Source organism: Magnolia sinica, chromosome 13 (assembly GCF_029962835.1).
Source record: "Magnolia sinica isolate HGM2019 chromosome 13, MsV1, whole genome shotgun sequence".
NCBI lineage: Eukaryota > Viridiplantae > Streptophyta > Magnoliopsida > Magnoliales > Magnoliaceae > Magnolia > Magnolia sinica.
Window position 1 is genome coordinate 12,823,305 of NC_080585.1, and position 17,211 is coordinate 12,840,515.

Genomic DNA, 17,211 nt, shown 5'->3' on the forward strand with positions numbered 1-17,211 from the left:
AGTGAATTGCTTGCAATCCCATAGAATTGTTATATCCAGCGAGTTACCTGCTGAGATCGATGTTTGGACGGCGGACGGGATTTGACATATCCAGCCCCTGTCGTGTTTGGATAGGCATGAGATTGCAACATATCTCATATGATACACTAGAATTGTTCCCATTGGTGTGACTAATAGGAATCTTTGATCAGATCTATATTTAATATTTATTGTTTAAATACGGGTTTGCACCTGATGGACGGAGTGAATTTACATACATATACACAATGGGCTCCACATGGGTTTTATATCATCAGCCAAGAAACAGGTGCGCATCCACGGGATTTCGCATATAGCAGCGAAATACCCCCAATCCCATGAGAAATCCAGTAAGGAAATCCCAAATCTATCACGAAATCCATCTGAATTCACCCTCCAATCACATCCTTCTTCACTCCTGTATCGCCCAAACATACCTCAATATGGATGCTGCTGGATTCAAGAAACCTGTCCACCCTAATATCACCTACTTTATCGCATGATGCCTGTCCAAACACGCCCTTAGGGCCTGTTTGGTTGGGCAGATTGGATGGGCTTGGATGGTATTAGAGTGGATTGCACGGATTTCAAGGTAATGATAGCTGTGTCAATGAATTGGTGCAAGATCTATGGGATTGCTATATCCGGTCTGTTTGGCATGCTCAGCCAATCCCAGGATTAAACCTTCCAATCCCTTTCAATCCCTCGAACCAAACACATCCCATGCAATTTTGAAGGGATTAAGGTAGATTGGATAAGATATAAAGATAATGATGGTGATGTCAGTAGATTGTCTTAAGATCCATGGGATTGTTATATCTCGGGATTAGGATCCCGTGTCTGTTTGGCATGCCTAGCCAATCCCAGGATCTATCTTTCAATCCCTTCCAATCCCATCTAATCTGCTTGGCCAAATAGGCCCTTAGAGTCTTACTCAACTTACATTTGATCGACCCCTTCTACCTTACTTTGAGTCTCCATGTTGAAATAGACCTGAGATAGACCTATTAAGATTAAATCTAAAGACATGCCTGCCCTCTTAACCACCTACCATTACATCAATTGAGAATTTTGGGAAGAGTAGGGGTTTGTTGTTCTCAATTGATTTTTCTTGCATTGCATTGGTGATTTTTCTTCCACCGGTGGTTGCAAACTTTGAATTTTTCAATTGAATAAAAATAAAAATATTTTAAATTACAAGAGCTAAAAATATTAATTTTATTTATATATATTTAATGCTTAATATGACCGAGAAATAAACAAAATAAAGTTAAAAAATAAGCGAAAGATAAATACATTCGATTACATGTTGGACAAATAATTGAGATGGATTGGTCAGCGGGAAGTAACCAAGGTGTGGTATAAGTAATGACTTAGTTGATTAAGATCTACTAAACATATTACAAATTTACTATGATAATACTAGATAGTAGTGATTTAAGGCTAACCTAAACCTTTAACGGTTCGCAGAGTGGTTGGATGGAAAGGGATGAACAAAAAGCTAAGAAAAAACAGTAGGTATAAATAAATAATGTTTAGTGTGGGCTTGAAGATTTTGTGGCTTATTACTTTTACAGTTTTGGAAGACAATAAAACTCTGAGTGAGTTTCTTGGTTGATCCAAAATCTTTGTTAATCACAACATTCAATTATTACCTGATCATTCCAACCTACCCAAGGAGATCTTTGTATATTATAAACCATGTTATGACTTCTTGCCGGTGTGATCACAGAGATTTGTAGGTCTTACAGGACCAATCTTGCTAGACGAAATTGATCACAGATCCATTGATTACCATCCGCTTTGATAATAATCCACTCATCAAATCTTTGTGATCCACATAATGTTTATTTACAAACTAACTTATCAATAAGGTTAAATAGACTTTTACGAAGTGAAAACACACAGATTAGCTTAATCCAAAACTTCTGTGGCCCATAAAAAGTTTTTAATACTCATGCAACACTGTTTTCAAGGGTGTGGTCCATCTAAGATATTTATCTGTTTAAGTTCAAGAATATCTTCTAAAATGAACGGGAAAAACCGACGGACGGTGTGGATATATAAATATTCATAAAGGTGGGCCCCACACAGTCAAGGTAACAATCACTCCCAGCTAACACCTAATCGCCTCCCATCATTTATAATGTCACATACCGGATTGGTGTACCAGCCTATTTTTGGACGACAGGATGTTTGCAGTCCTTATCACCTTATGAGTGGACGAAATATCTAGCACGTGAGCCACGAACCCACTCTCTCCATCTCAGGCGAGCGAGTACTTTTCTCCAGCAGATAATTCCTCTTCCTCACAGAGGAAAAGTAAACTCCTAACTCGACACGCCCCCTCCTCAAGACCCAAATACAAACGCACCGCACGTGACAACTAGTCACACGCTTCTGTGATCCACTACGTCCATAGGACAAATCATAAAAACAGATGCCCCACACATGAGCCACTGCCCTACGCCAACATGAAGTTGACACTCATAAAACAACCACTCAACCTGAAATTCGGGATTCCACACAATGACCGCGAGAAACACTCGATGAACGTCTCAGATTTATCACCCATGTGATAAATAAGCATGTGTGGCGAATTGATTTTTGGCGCTTGAAGTCAGCGCGTGTCTACGCTAGTATTCTGTTCTCTCTTAAATACGCCAGACATCTACTCAAAAGATTTCCCGCTAGATTTCATATCCTCACATCTGGCTGACGTCAGCACTCCCTTCCTCCCTCCCAAGAAAGAAAAGGAAAGTACCATACTCAGCAATGCACTCAGGTTTTCTCGTAAAAGTAAAAACATTACTACCCCATTTTTCCCAATTTCATTTTCCAGCCCCTCAATTTTTCTTTCTTTCTTTTCTCTTTTTTGGTTTTTGCTTTCCTAAAAGTAGCCTTTGCCTCTGAAAAAAATAGCTGCCACAGAACAGGAATTCCAACAGAGATTTCTGATAATTTTGGCTGTGATGATTGCAGAGGAGCAGAAGCAGCAGATGGGTGTAAGGAGGAAGACAAAGGAAATCAGAGATGAGGTGGATAGAGGAGATAATAGAGGGGGTGATGGGCCCCACCCAAAAGCCTGCAAAGGAAATGAGTGGCAGCACTGCCCAAAGACTAGTTATGTTCTACCCCTTGTTTTTTTTCCTCATGTTTGGCACTTCTCCTTCTCCTTCTCCCTCTATTACCATCTCTCCCCCTCTTTCCCTCTCCGTCTATATATCCATCTCTCTGTGCATGCTTTAATGTCTGGGTCCCCCATCTCTCTCTCTGATATTTTTTTTTCTTGGAATGAGGTGTCTTTTGATTTTTGGGTTCTGGAATAGAAAAATGGAGGAGAACACATTCTCTGGGCTTGCTTTTATAGATTCTTGATTGGGTTTGGATCTAATTCCTTTGGCTTTTGGATTCTTGGGAAAAAAACTACTTTTGCAAAAACCGAAAGAGGAAAAAACCCACCTTTATTTTAAATTTGTTTTGTTCCTTTGTGGTTTGTGGGGGAAAGGTAGAATGCATGGTTCTTGATGGGTTTTGGACCCCATGCTTTTGTTTTTTTGTGCTGTAGGAAAGACACCCAGTTTTTTGATAGATTATAAAGAAAAAAGGAAGAAAAGAAAACCCACCTTTTTCTGTTGGCTTTGGATTTTATTGTTGGGAGGAAAGAAGAAGTTAATGATTCTTGGTAGAGTTTGGATTGTGCTTTTGTTGGTTTTTGGGTTGTAAGTAGAACCCACTTTTGATTTGAAAAAAGGGAGAGAAATATCATTTTTTTTTCTTTGTTCTTTTCTTTTTATTTGGCTGAGGAAGAGCTTTGATTTGTGATGGAGAAAGGGGGAGAGAGCCCATGAATTATTGTGAAATTTGAGCTTCATTGATTTGTTTTTGATTCAGCTTCCGAGGACAAGATCGCCGCTTCGGCAGTTTGTTTTACGGTGGGCCATTCGCCTTTCGTTGATGGAAGGGAGGTTGTTTCTTGTATGTGCTTTCTCCTTGCTGCTTTTGTGCTTATGCTATCCTTTTCTCTGCATTTGCTTAGAATCTTCGTTTGATTTTTTGAAGAAATTGTACAGTTGAGGAATATTGTTGTTTTATGGGAAATTCTGATTTATCCTGGCATCGAATTCTACGTGAATGCATTGCTTGTCTGAAGTTATTTTGCACCTTTCAAACGGATGCTGTGGATTCACTTTAGATTTTTCTCTCTTTAACATTATAAGATGATGAAGACCTCTGCTGCTATCAATTACTTTAGTTAGTTTGAAGTGCTGTAAACTGTGTAGAGGTCCTTGGAATTTTCTCCCCTACCTTAGACATGACAAACATGCATGGTGATGAGGACTGATGATCTGCTGAGCCACCATGTGGTTGGGCAGTTGGCCAGAAACTATTGTGATTAGACAGCTTTGATAATCTGATTGTGCTGGTTTTTGCCTCTTGCTTCTGTTTTTGAGTTAAGCATCCCTTAGCAGGGAACAATCAACAGAGTTGGATGGTTCCTATATACTAACCGTGTGGATTTTTGAACTATTCACATGATGGTCCCACGAATCAACAGTCCTGATTGCTAACACAAGCTCCACATGTGCCGTAAGGGGGCGGTCTAGTTGTGTGGAAAACACCAATTAAGACAAAGGTCTTTTTACAGAAATTGAATGTTCCATTCTCCATGTGGTGGGTTGGAATTCAGATATCATGAACAAACGGTTCCACAAAAGATTGCTCTCTACTCCAACCATATCCATTAGATGTAACCAAATGGTCTATGGCCCTGATTTTCTAGGACAGTATGCTTGCAATTTAGGACCTACTTAGTACATGGCTAGGATCATGCGTTCATGTGCCGTATAGGCACATGTGCTAAGCTCACCTCTTCAGTAAATGCTCTTGCTGTATAATGTCCAGGAAAAGGACCTCCATGTGGTGGCATCCAAACAAAAAATCTCAACATCCATGTACCCCCATTACCGCTCATCCAAACACAAGTATCAACATCCAAAGAAGCCCTTGTCCAGGTTTGAAGATCCATGGACATGGACTTCCTCCTAACAAATCCCTTTCATGCAATGACTGTTAAATGGATTTCATTGTTCACTTTCTGGAACACCATGACTTTGAGTGTCATAGAATCATTCATTTTCTTGGTAGGAGTACTTGACATCTTCATCGCCTTTCGTTTTTCTTTCTTGTTTTAGACACATAGTTTTCTTAGCTGGGTCTGTTCCAGTGACATCCTCTTAGTCAGTGATGTGATTATGTCTCATGCTTTGTATGATATAAGCATTTTAGATGCCATTCGTCATCTTCATCTATATGCAAGCGTCATTTCTCTGTTTTGGAGTTGGATATTCAAAAGTCCAATGTCCCTAAGTGGGCCGTGTGTGCACAAATTGCGAGCAATGAGACACATAAATGGATGCAATGGTTGTGAATGACCACTCTTATACCAATACACCTTCTATAGAAGGATAATGTGAGGGTCTTAGGCTCTTAGTCTTTTACATGGGTTACTAAAACAATAATGATAGTAGAAGCATTAGTAGCCTAGGAATAAGAATTACATAGATCCCAAGATACAAGAAAATTAGTAAAAATGAAAAATAGTTTAAAAAAGAAAAAGAAACAAACTTGAGGCCAATAACAAAACAAGTGATGACATAGAAAAATAAGATACTCCCGTGTGGCAATTGAAGAACGGGGAACCGGTGGCTAGTGTGATGCCTACGGATCTTAATACATTCCCCACATGTCTAGAGTTTGCAGAAAATTCATTGGGAAATATCTATGAGAAAGATCTAGGATCGTTTCGATTTTTTCCTTCTTGAATGAAATGATTACTAATGGCTCCTTGGGCCCCACTTCACTGACGTGCTTTTACATAACTATTTGTAATTATATCTGGATGAGAATTTTGAGTAATTCTATTTTAAACATATGATATTTCTACATGCAATGGTCATAATCGACTTTTTTCTCTGTTAGTGTATTTTAATATGGATGATAAAGGGGCACATAATATTTTTCCTATCAAAACATTCTCTTTCTTACCTTAAGATATAATGCTGTGGTCCTGTATCTCATTGAAAGTACTTTGATTTGCCTTTAGTGAACTTACCTACAATGGCATTTTATTTTTCCAGGCTGACATTACATGACGATGGATGTATGAAGCATAACTATAAATGGTTAAGGGGGAGCGCTGGAGCAGTTCCTTATTTGTAAAACTTCCAAGGGAATGACTGGATTTCATGGAGAGCTGCTGTTTCAAGGAAGTGTGAGGCTATGCATGAATATTAGTAGGGGTTGTACTTGGCTGATGTGCTGAATTTTTATAGCATCCTTGACAATGGAGAACAATATATTTAATGCCCCACTAACGATCATGGACCGAAATCCTATGGTCATTGATGCTACAACGTCACACATATTTCCAGCTTCGCTTTTTCCTACAGATGGAGGTGATCCCAACAACCAAAGACCAATAATGTCTGGGTATCCTTTATTTTCCACCTTGCACGCAGAATCTGTAGGCGATCTTCATATGACGATCCATGGTGGTTTGGGCGATGCCGAGACATCAGCTTCTAGAAGTATGCCACTTGGCAGACAAGCAATGCGTAACACTTCAGTCAACAGTTCTATTGACAGCACCGAAATGCGGGAGCATTTCATGGGACCTTCCATACCTGCCACTCCACTTTCCAACCTCTTGGCTGCAAGCACTGGGTCGCTGGAAAATCTTGTCGGCCTCCCTATGTCCGCCACATCGGCATCACTGTATGAGGATTTGAGGACCTTTGTTTCAAGTGGTGGCTGTAATGCTCCGAGTTTGTCACTTTCAGCCTCTGTAAATCTTGGATATGATGGTAGGCAGGGTGATATCGAGTCTCCTGGGAAGGCTCCTATGGGCATGGTTTGCCAATCATATCACGTCATAGGTGGATCGCAACCGGAATGGATTCCAAACAAATCTAGCATGAGCGGTAGTCAGCCGTACAGCTACTGTGTACCCAGTAATGAATTGTCTTTGAGTCTTGCTACATGCCAGCCTTCTATTTTTAACCTGCCAGCCGTCCCCGACCAATGCTCCGAAATAAGCTGTTCTGGAGTAACCCAAGTCACGTCAAAAGGGAATGGATGCACAGATGCTTGTCCTCGTGTGTTTCAGTATCCTCTTCAGGATGTCGGTTTGGGAATGGGATTGGGATTGGAACAACCTCCAACTAACCGTAAGGAGCTTTCTCTAGATTGTGGTTCTTATAGACCGTTTCAGTTCTCACATATACTGTTAGGATCGAAATATCTCCATGTTGCCCAACAAATACTTGCGGAAGTTGCAAGCTATGCGCTAGAAAAGCTCGATGTGTTGAGTAGTTCACTGGATGGAATCCGGAGTGAGGTGAATATGTCATTTTCCTCAAGTTGCTCTGGTGATAGAAGGGTTTCATTGATTGGTTCTGATGGATTGCCCGTCTCTGCTGGAGAAATCAAATCTCAGGATCAGATGAATCTCACGCTGCCAAGATGGGAACTTGAAACCAAGAAAGCGGAACTGTTAGCTATGCTGCAAGTGGTATGTCAGCTTTCATTGTGAAGTATTATACAGTGCTCAAAGCTGAGAGTTTGTACTGTTGATATATGGGCCTCACCCATGAATGGCCCCATGTGCCAACGTTCTCCCAAATTGAAGTACCTAAGCCGTGGTGTTTGGACTGTTGCTGTATTTTCTTACTTACCATTTGTTTGATGGCCTCCAATTTCAGGTTTTGTTTTTGCCAATTCGGAGTTTTTGTGTGCATGGGATGTCTTTAGTGGGGCCCATAATGTCAGTGGTCTTGTTCACTGAACCATGGGGTCCACTTGTCCAAACTGAAAACCTTCAGCAATACTGTAAAACTGATTTTAAGTATCACCTGAAAGACTGAAACTGGTATGTATCGCCTAATAGAACTGGTTTCATCCATGAAAAAACGGCTGTATTGGCCCGATACAGGGCGATACGACCTGGTTTTGGTGGTGAACATACGGTACACTGAAACCGATTCCTAAACCTTGTTTTATTGTATACAATACTTTTGTTTTCTTAATTAGACCCCAATGTAGATGGTTGATGCGTTTGAAATCTATTGTCGCCAGTTCTCACAACAATTCATCTCTTTGTCGTATTTGTCGTATTGAAGTTAGTCAGGAAATATCTCATGTTGTCTTGTGCTTCCTGATCTCAGATTGACCGCAGATACAACCAGTGCTTAGATCAGGTCCAATCAGTCATATCTGCATTCCATGTTGCAACTGAGTCGGACCCTCGAATGCATGCTCGTTTTGCCCTTCAGTCAATATCTGCCCTATATAAAAATCTTAGGGAGCAAATCACCAATCAAATAATTTTGACTGGAGAAAGCCTCGGGATCGACTGTGTGAAAGAAAAAGAGAGGTCGTCGGAATCATCCTTCATTGAAAAGCAATGGGCCTTGCAGCAGCTGAGGAGAAACGACCCGCAATTGTGGAGACCACAAAGAGGCTTGCCGGAAAAATCCGTTTCGGTTTTACGTGCATGGATGTTTCAAAACTTCCTCCACCCGTGAGTTACTTGTACAACCGTTTCGGAATGCAAATTAAAAAGTTTTTGATAATTCACCTTTATGACTCATACATTCCTAAAATGGTAATCTAATATTGATTTATGGGTTTCAGGTACCCAAAAGATGCGGAGAAGCATTTACTTGCGATGCGAAGCGGGTTGACAAGGAATCAGGTATTTAGAATTCCCAATACATTCTTACTCAATTGGATGCGTATCTTTTGTAGCTAGTGGTTGATTTGATATTTTCTTGTTATATCATGTTAGGAGGGTAAGGGCTTGTTTGGGTGTTTCCTGGGATGAGAATGGATTGGATTGCGCCCCAACATGCATGCAATGCCGTGCTAAACACTCACATATGCAATAATGCACTCCGAAATTAGAATGAAATGATTGTGGGTTTCGCCTTTTATCATCCTATTCACATTATCGGCGGTCAAGAAACGCTCCCATTTGTGCTTGGCAGACATTCCAAACAGACCCTAAATCTGCTTTTCTTTAATCTGCTCTCCTCTACTGTATGTAGAGTCCTATCTATGGTTGCATCCTTGCAGGCTCCATGATTAGTTTTCACTGTTGCTCATTCTCTGCATCTTGGATTGCCCGTGTTTTCAGGTATCGAACTGGTTTATCAATGCACGGGTCCGTCTCTGGAAACCAATGATCGAAGAGATGTGCTCGGAGATCCACAAAAAGGGTCGAGCTGAAGAAGAGACCATCACCAACCATAGAAGCCAAGGAAACAACAATGATCAAAGAATCCGAATGGACTGAAATGCCTCTGGATTCATGTAACATATGATCAAAAGCTCTGATCCTACACTTATTGGCCAATTTCCATTGAGGTCCATCCAGCCACAGGTGTATGGTTAGCTTTCTTTCAATTGCCTTTCCATGCTTTTTTGGATACAATCACGAGATGGGTTTTAGTTAGGTTGTTATTTTGGGTTTGTCCAATGTCAATGAAAAGATCCAAATCGCAAGATGGTAAATACGGGTCATTTGATTTTTAAGTGGGAAGAAGTTCAGGACTGTAGTTAGAGAGAATATGTTATTAATACCGTTCCACATGAAAAATATCATCTGTTAGTATATAAAATCATCTGAATTGCAAATGGTGAATTACTGTAATTTACACGTGGGTCTTTGCTGGATCTTCTCTTTCCTTTTCATCTCCAATGGTTTCAAATTGTTTTTGAATTTGTTTGTGCAATAAAATGCATGGTGCGATTTGAATTTGTTGCAAGTGCAATAAAATAGCTGCAATACCAGCATTTGTATGGCCTGAGCACACAATTGGATGAACATAGAATATTAAGTTATTAGCTTTGTCTCATTGAATGATGAAATAGGCAGAAGATGAGCGCTTCATGAATTAGGATTTACAGGTATGCTAGAATTTATATGAATGTTTGATATATCCTTCTAATTCATTGACAAAATGGGATTTATTGGAGTTACTTTTTGTGGTGTGAGCAGTTGGAATACCCTCATTCATTGTTTTAAAGATCCACGTGCATGAACTGAAAGTTCCCCATACAGATTCAGGGTCGGGAAATGTGTCAAAACTCAATTCTAAGTGGCACCCAAACATGCCCTTAGGTTGCATTTGAAAAGGCCTGCAAAATCTTTTTGAATTTCTTTAGGATGCCAGCTAACTGATGTTTTTATCTTTCATTGCTGTTTGGGAAAGATCCACAACTGCACATTAGGCAGAGCACTTATTCACATTTCTCAGCCAAAAACTGGTTAGAAATGTCAAGCAACCCCAAGGCTGGTCAATGCTGATCCGGGCCCTTGATATTGCATGATTTGTATGGAAGTCTTCAACCCGCATCGGGGGATTGGGTGGTGTGTGTTTGGATTCACTATCAGATTGAATCGCAATTTATTAGCTAATTAAATTGTGGTTATTTCTCTCAGCATTCTTGTGAGAAGATTCAGAGGCGATTTTTCTCCAAGAGCATAAGATAGCTCGGCCATTAATCAGTTGTGGCCCATCATGGACATGCGCTGGCTCGGAAATTAATCTTTATCCAATCATCAGATGGGCAACCCCGGCATGAGGAAAATGGATGCTTCTGACAAAGGTGACCAAAGGTCTGTATTCGGCGCTGTTGCATGGTATCCGGGGCCAGGCACATTCAGTGTGGGACTCACCTGATGAATGGAACTGATCTTGGACGCAAATGCCACAACAGCTCATGATCCGAGAACCACCTTGTCACTCCCAAAATCATTTTTTACTGTTTAAGGGCCTACTTGCTTGGGAGCTTGCATTTCAAATACTTCTATTCTGAATCGAGGTGATTGTGAAGTCTATGGCAGTTTGTAATAGAAACGCACTGGATTCTAGAAGTAAAATGCATTGAAATTTGATAGTATATTTACAGGAGTTTGAATTTGATTACTAAATCAACTTTAATTTTGCTAATTAGTGTATATATGTGATGCTTCACATGATGATTATACTAAGTGCATTAAAATATATGCTTTGGCTAAAAAATAATGAAATTCTAAGCATCAGGTGGGCCAGAAGCATAGAATCATAAATGAACAACTAACAAATGTTTTTGAACCATTGATTTACATGGCCAATGTTTGAACTGTTGGGATCATTTTATTAATGCTGTGGACAATTTAATTATTTTGGAGTATCATCAACTCAATGACACTGAGTGTCCACCAGTCTTAAAGGTTTATGACCAAATGAGTGTAATTTTTGGTTCATGATAATCTAAACTAGGACCCATGATTAATTTGTACAGTTTTATTTAGTTAAATTTATGCCACGTATGCCTTTTGTAAGTAACTTCAAAGTGCCTGCGTATCATCCATCATACTCCGCTCGAGTATCAAAGTTTTTGCCTCCATTGTACATGTTTCACCCAACTCACGGCCACCTTCCACGGGCAGCTACATGTGCCAGCTTGGAATCCGTTAGTATATCCGATCCGTGCATCATGTGGAACCCATCATTCAACCTAGATTTCAGACCATTGTTTTTACTGGCAAATTCAGGTTGGCTATTAGCGAAAGCGATTAACGGCCTAAAAAGCCTCTAGTATCATAAACGTGTGGACTTTATCTTAGTCATCCATCCTGTTTTTCTCGTACCATCCATGGTGGGTCTCACTGATGCACGGCTTAGATGTCCTAGACACGTGTATGTTGTCACGTGTTACTGCTTGTAGAGGTGCGTGTACGCGTGGGACGAGGTAACGTAAACTTTCATACTCTGGCAATATGATGGATGATACGCAGGCACTTCACAGTTAAGATGTGTCATGAATTTAAAAAAATTACATTTGTTTGATAAAATGACTATCGGATTGGCTGACATTTATTAGACGGTTAAAAATGAGAACCATCCAATGGTTCTATTTTCAGGAACAAATGTCCACGAATCAGTGGTTAAGATTCTCCAACCAATCTGATTTTGGGTTTCTGACTTACCGACAATGGCTTATGCAATTTAGACGGTTTAACCTGAGCTAATCTATGCAACGCTTACAGTTTTTGAGTGCCTGCGTATCGACCATCATAGGCTCGCTGAGTATCAAATAAACTCCCCAAACTAATAACGGAAAACCTCCGCATACAACTATAAAACTGCGAACCAATATGATAGAACCGTCTGTATCATAATATCCTAGATCGACTCTTTCAATTTCCACGTATTCAGGTATATTGTTGATCAGGACCGTAGATATAGTAATATCTACCATGGTTTTGGCCCACTTTTTAAAATTCAGCTAAAAAGAATGACCTTAAACATTAATCTGTTGTCTTCAAACGGACGGTGAAATGCTAGAAATATTATCGGTTGCAATTCAATTGGGGAAAGGTTGAAGAGAGGAGTGGCTAGGATTGTCTTATTGGTTTGGTTATCTACATATAGACCATCTACGGAGAGCTCACTAGATGGACGGTCGCGATCTTCTTTTTATCCATCCACGTGGATGGTGGAAAGCTGCTCAATCAAATGACCGTAGAGACGGTTCGATCATATCATTTCCACCCGTATAACCCCATCTCCACGGTCCATCTCCACTCCGCATTTCATTTCAAAATGAGCTCTTGCACGTTGATCCAACGCGCCGAACATTCTCTGTCCGTCGCACCTCAAAACTGCGAACGTCAAACCTCTCTCTCTTCCTCTCCAATCCCCACAAAACCCTGAAATTCCTATCTCCTCCCAAACAGCTACCACCAGCGGCCCCATCCGTCCTCCAATCCTACAGTTATCCAGTGCGACACGTGGATTTCTCAAAATCCAAGGCCCACCGGTACCAGCATCCCTCAGCTCCGAAACCAAGAACAATGCAATTCATCAGCTCAGAATTAACGGTCCTACATCGATCTGACGATTCGATGCAGAGATGAGAAATCAAGGAAGCGGTTGATCTTTTGAACCAAGGCGTCTGCCCGGACCCACATGTTCCCCGCTCTCCTGACTGCCTGCGCCGATTCGAAGCTTCTAGAAGAAGGTAAAAGGATTCAAGGTTTCCAAATACGGTCGCTGTTCTAGCTGGTGTTCAACGCAATAATAGATTGATCGAATTGCATGTGAAATGCGGGAGGATGAATAATGCAGGACATATGTTTGATAGAATGCCGGACGGGATTTGGGTTCTTGGAATTCGATGGTTGGCGGATTCGCATGGAATGGGCTGGGACTTGATGCGTTGCAGATGTTCGAACAGATGCAGAACTCGGGGTTGTCGCCCAATGGGCAGACCTTCATTGTGGTTCTGTCAGCTTGCACGAGTGTGGAAGCTTTGGAAGAAGGGTTGATCCTGGGATCGAGCATTATTTAGGAATAGTCAGCCTTCTTCGCAATCTCGGGATGTTGGTGAGGCAGAAGAGTTTGCCGAGAAAAAGGCCAGTGGAACCACATCTGCGATTTGGGAGATGTTGATGAATTTTGCTCGAATTCAAGAGGATGTCGATCTTGCGGACCACACAGAGACGATGTTGATTGTGCTTGATCCAACAAAGCCCATTTCTGAAATCCGAACACTGCCATGAAAGAAGCAATCATGCCTTAACATGCTTGATGGGAAGAGTGAGGCGAATGAGTATCAGGTGGGCACGAATCCCAACAAGGGCGAGCCATACAAGAAAATGAAGGGCTTGAGTGGGCAGATGAGGAGGCGGGGTATGTGCTAAACACAAGATATGTGCTCCATGACATTGATCAAGAGGTAAAAGAGCAGGCTTTTCTCTACCACAACAAGCATTTGGAGATTGATTATGGTTTCGTACCTCAGCAAGGACCCCACTTAGGATCATCAAGAACCTCCATGTGTGTGGCAATTGCCACAATGCAAAGATTGTTGGGAGGGAGCTTATTGGTAAGGACAATTAGTGGTTTCACCATTTCAAGGATGGGAAATGCTCTTGTGGGGATTATTGGTGAAGTTCTCATGCATCAAAATTTACACCGGTACGGATGTGTCCGAGATTTCAAATTTTCTTTCGGAAGCTTGGTACAAATGATAGAAAATATTAGTTTCTGCAGATAGAAAAGTCAGTATGGATAGAATTTTGATGATTAACATTGTAGATGTCATTCAATGCTTTAGGTTGTAGGTTGTGTTTGTATTGAAGTTCTACCACATTGCTGACAATAAGGGGAAATGGAAACCAGTTCTGCTCATTTAAGCTTTATAATTCATGTTTTCTCTATTAATATCACATTCCTGTTTATTTTAGGGATCATGTGGTCCCAGGTGTGAAATGGCGCTATTGGTGCACTCTGGGACTGCATGACACATGGACAGTTTTGTCATTAATCTGGACCACCCATTACGTTTTCCACACTATTCATGTGCCACAGAGGCAAAAATCACGGTGATAGGAAGATTCTTACCTTCCCAATGTTGACCATTCTTTTCATAATCGTCTGTTTGTCAGGCCACAGATGGGATGGGTATGGTTATCAAAATGGTTATCCAAAGTAGACTATTGGATGGCCTATTCATATAGCATTGGACCTTCGATCTAGACTATCCATTTGTATGGCATTGATCAAATGGGAAAGTTTCTCTGATTGTTGTGGATTTTTATATTTTATACTTTTATTTTTCATATTGGCCCATGAAAAGTGGTCAAACCTAATCAACACACCAGATCGGTGATCTGATTGTCCATGCTTCTAAAAGCTCCGGTCTTCACTAACTCTTCACTTGGCCCAAGATAACTAAAGTTGGCAGCTAATTTTAGTTTTGCAACTAGATTGCGTTCACTTTATGAATCCAAAATCATGGAAGTCATTTTGCTTGTTTGCATAAGAGATCACTTGGAGAGTGAAATGTGGATGTAGTCGAGTGCTATTGAGATCAAGTTATTCCGTATCGGTAATGGTGGCCATAACGGTCACCACTGTTACCAATATGAGTAACGGCTATAACGGTTGATATAGGGGCGTAACTGATATGATGACAAAGGTCGTTCAAAAGGAGAAGCATAAGCTTTATAGAAGCTTGGCTAGTATGTGCGTCAGGTGAGTATCTGTCTTCAGTTGGTTCCCTCATGTGTCAAGAGGGGGAGATTGTTAGGAATCCCTCTTGACGTGTAGGAGAGACCCACGTGTGGACCCAAAAGTGCATTACACATGTAAGGCTCAAGTGAAGGGCATTTCGGTCTTTTGCCTTGGCCTATTTTGTTTAAGATAAAAAGCAAAAAAAAAAAAAGAAGGACTTTTGAGTGAGATAAATACAGAACAACTCTAGCAATCATTTTGGTGCTTTTTGTTCTCTTGGAGAAAAGGGTTTTTTAGGAAGAAGAGCAAGGTACTCTCCACAATAGTATGGGTTTCATCCACAAAATCCGGTTTCGTTGGTTATCTTCTCCAATGGCTGGTTAGTGGTTTCTTTTCTATAATTTCTTTTATAAGAAACATCTTTCTTCTTTTATGTTTGTAATTCACCTGTAGGGTATTTTTTTCGGTTATCCAAGAGTGGTAGTTCTCTTGAAGGTTGTTGTGTGGTGTATTTGAGCATCCAAAAGATGGTGTTCTCTTAATGATTATATTTCAATTTCGTCAGAGTAGATTTGTTGTTGGATTATGTCCTATGGTTTTTCACTTCATATTGGAGGGTTTTCCATGTTAAAAATCACAGTGTCTCTTTTGCATTCTACATGATTGATGATATGCTTGGAAATGTTGGAATTAAAATATTTCATTAAATCTCTCTATATTGTTAATCTCACTAATTTACACAATTGGGTATTGTGTTGTTTTCTCTACAAGTTGTATCAGAGCTTTGGTTGGAAGCTTAATCGTTTTGGGGGGAGTTTGTTTTTTGTCGTGCGTGTATTGAAATGGAGGCAAGCACCACAAATAGAATGATCAGCCTTAATGGCTCCAATTGGAAGATTTGGAAAGCCAAGATGGAGGACATCTTATATTGCAAGGATTTATACGCATTGGTTGAAGGTGATGTAGCCAAACCAAAAGACATGTCAGATGCGGAATGGAAGAAGTTAAAAAGGAAAACCATTTGACATATTCAGCAATGGTTGGACGATAATGTTTTTCATCATGTGTCGAATGAATTTTCTGTTAAGATCTTATGGAAAAAAATTAGAAGCATTGTATAAAAGAAAAACCGCTGGAAACAATGCTTTCTTAATTTGAAAGCTTGTAAATTTAAAATATAAAAACGGGGGTTCTATTGTTGAGCATTTGAATGAGATGCAGAGCATTGTGAATTACCTAGCCACCATGAAGATGGTGTTGCCTGATGAGCTACAAGTATTGTTATTGCTTAGCTCTTTATTTTACAGTTGGGAAACGTTGGTAGTGTCTCTTAGCAACCCGACCTCAGATGGTGTGGTTACAATGAGTCAAGTTACAAGTAGCTTTGATACTGCTTGTAGGAGAAACGACACATTTTCCAACTGTGTGTAAATCAGTGAGATTAGCGATATAATAGAGAGATTTAATGAAATATTTCGATTCCAATACAGTTAAGCATATCATCAAACATGTAGAATGTAAGAGAGACATTGAGATTTTTAACATGAAAAACCCTCCAATATGAAGGGAAAAATCATGGGATCTAGTCCAACAACAAATCCACCATAACGATAATGGAAGTACAACCGAACACCATTTCTTGGATGCCTAAAGACACCATACAACAACCTCCAAGAGAATTACCTTTCTTTGATTACCGAATACAGCACCCAACAGGTGGATTACAAGTATCAAAGAAGAAATATGTTTTTTTACAAAAAAAGATAATAGAAAAGAAACTATTGATCAATCCTTGGAGAAGATGACCAATGAAACTGGAGTTGGTGGATAAAACCCTCACAATCTTAGAGACGAAGAACCACTTGAAATGAGCAAGAGACTTGAAACCAGAGCCTTGTAGAGATTTCCCTGCTCTTCTTCTTCAAAAACTCTCTTTCCTCCAAGAGAACAAAAAGCTCCTAAAATGGTTGTTAAAGTTGCTATGTATATATCTCACTCACTTTTTCTTTTTTTTTTTTTTTTTGCTTTTTTATCTTAAACAAAAGGTGCCAAGGGAAAAGACTGAAATGCCTTTCACTTGGGCTTCACATGTGCAATGCACTTTTGGGTCTACATGTGAGTCGCT

At 40.2% G+C, this 17,211-nt stretch overlaps 1 protein-coding gene and 1 pseudogene across 2 annotated transcripts; both read left to right on the forward strand.

Annotated features, from left to right (window-relative positions):
- Positions 1-2,856: 2,856 nt before the first annotated feature.
- LOC131222859 (homeobox protein ATH1-like) lies at positions 2,857-9,730 on the forward strand. 2 transcript variants are annotated; one of them, XM_058218082.1, is made up of 6 exons: positions 2,857-3,141; positions 3,913-3,996; positions 6,159-7,591; positions 8,244-8,599; positions 8,713-8,773; positions 9,215-9,730. In XM_058218082.1, the coding sequence occupies exons 3-6, from the start codon at positions 6,365-6,367 to the stop codon at positions 9,371-9,373; spliced, it is 1,803 nt and encodes a 600-aa protein (XP_058074065.1). In that variant the 5' UTR covers positions 2,857-3,141; positions 3,913-3,996; positions 6,159-6,364; the 3' UTR covers positions 9,374-9,730. The 2 variants fall into 2 exon arrangements, with proteins under 2 accessions (XP_058074065.1, XP_058074064.1); XM_058218081.1 differs by lacking the exon at positions 2,857-3,141 and having other exon boundaries at positions 3,184-3,996.
- Positions 9,731-12,513: 2,783 nt separating this feature from the next.
- On the forward strand, positions 12,514-14,261 carry LOC131222860 (pentatricopeptide repeat-containing protein At2g15690, mitochondrial-like; annotated as a pseudogene).
- Positions 14,262-17,211: the final 2,950 nt, after the last annotated feature.

Excerpts from the sequence above, each read along its gene's own strand:
- LOC131222859 (XM_058218082.1), top strand. The coding sequence starts at position 6,365 with ATGGAGAACAATATATTTAATGCCCCACTAACGATCATGGACCGAAAT. Across the intron at positions 8,600-8,712 it reads TTTCAAAACTTCCTCCACCC|GTACCCAAAAGATGCGGAGA; the intron begins GTGAGTTACTTG and ends TATGGGTTTCAG. Across the intron at positions 8,774-9,214 it reads GCGGGTTGACAAGGAATCAG|GTATCGAACTGGTTTATCAA; the intron begins GTATTTAGAATT and ends CCGTGTTTTCAG.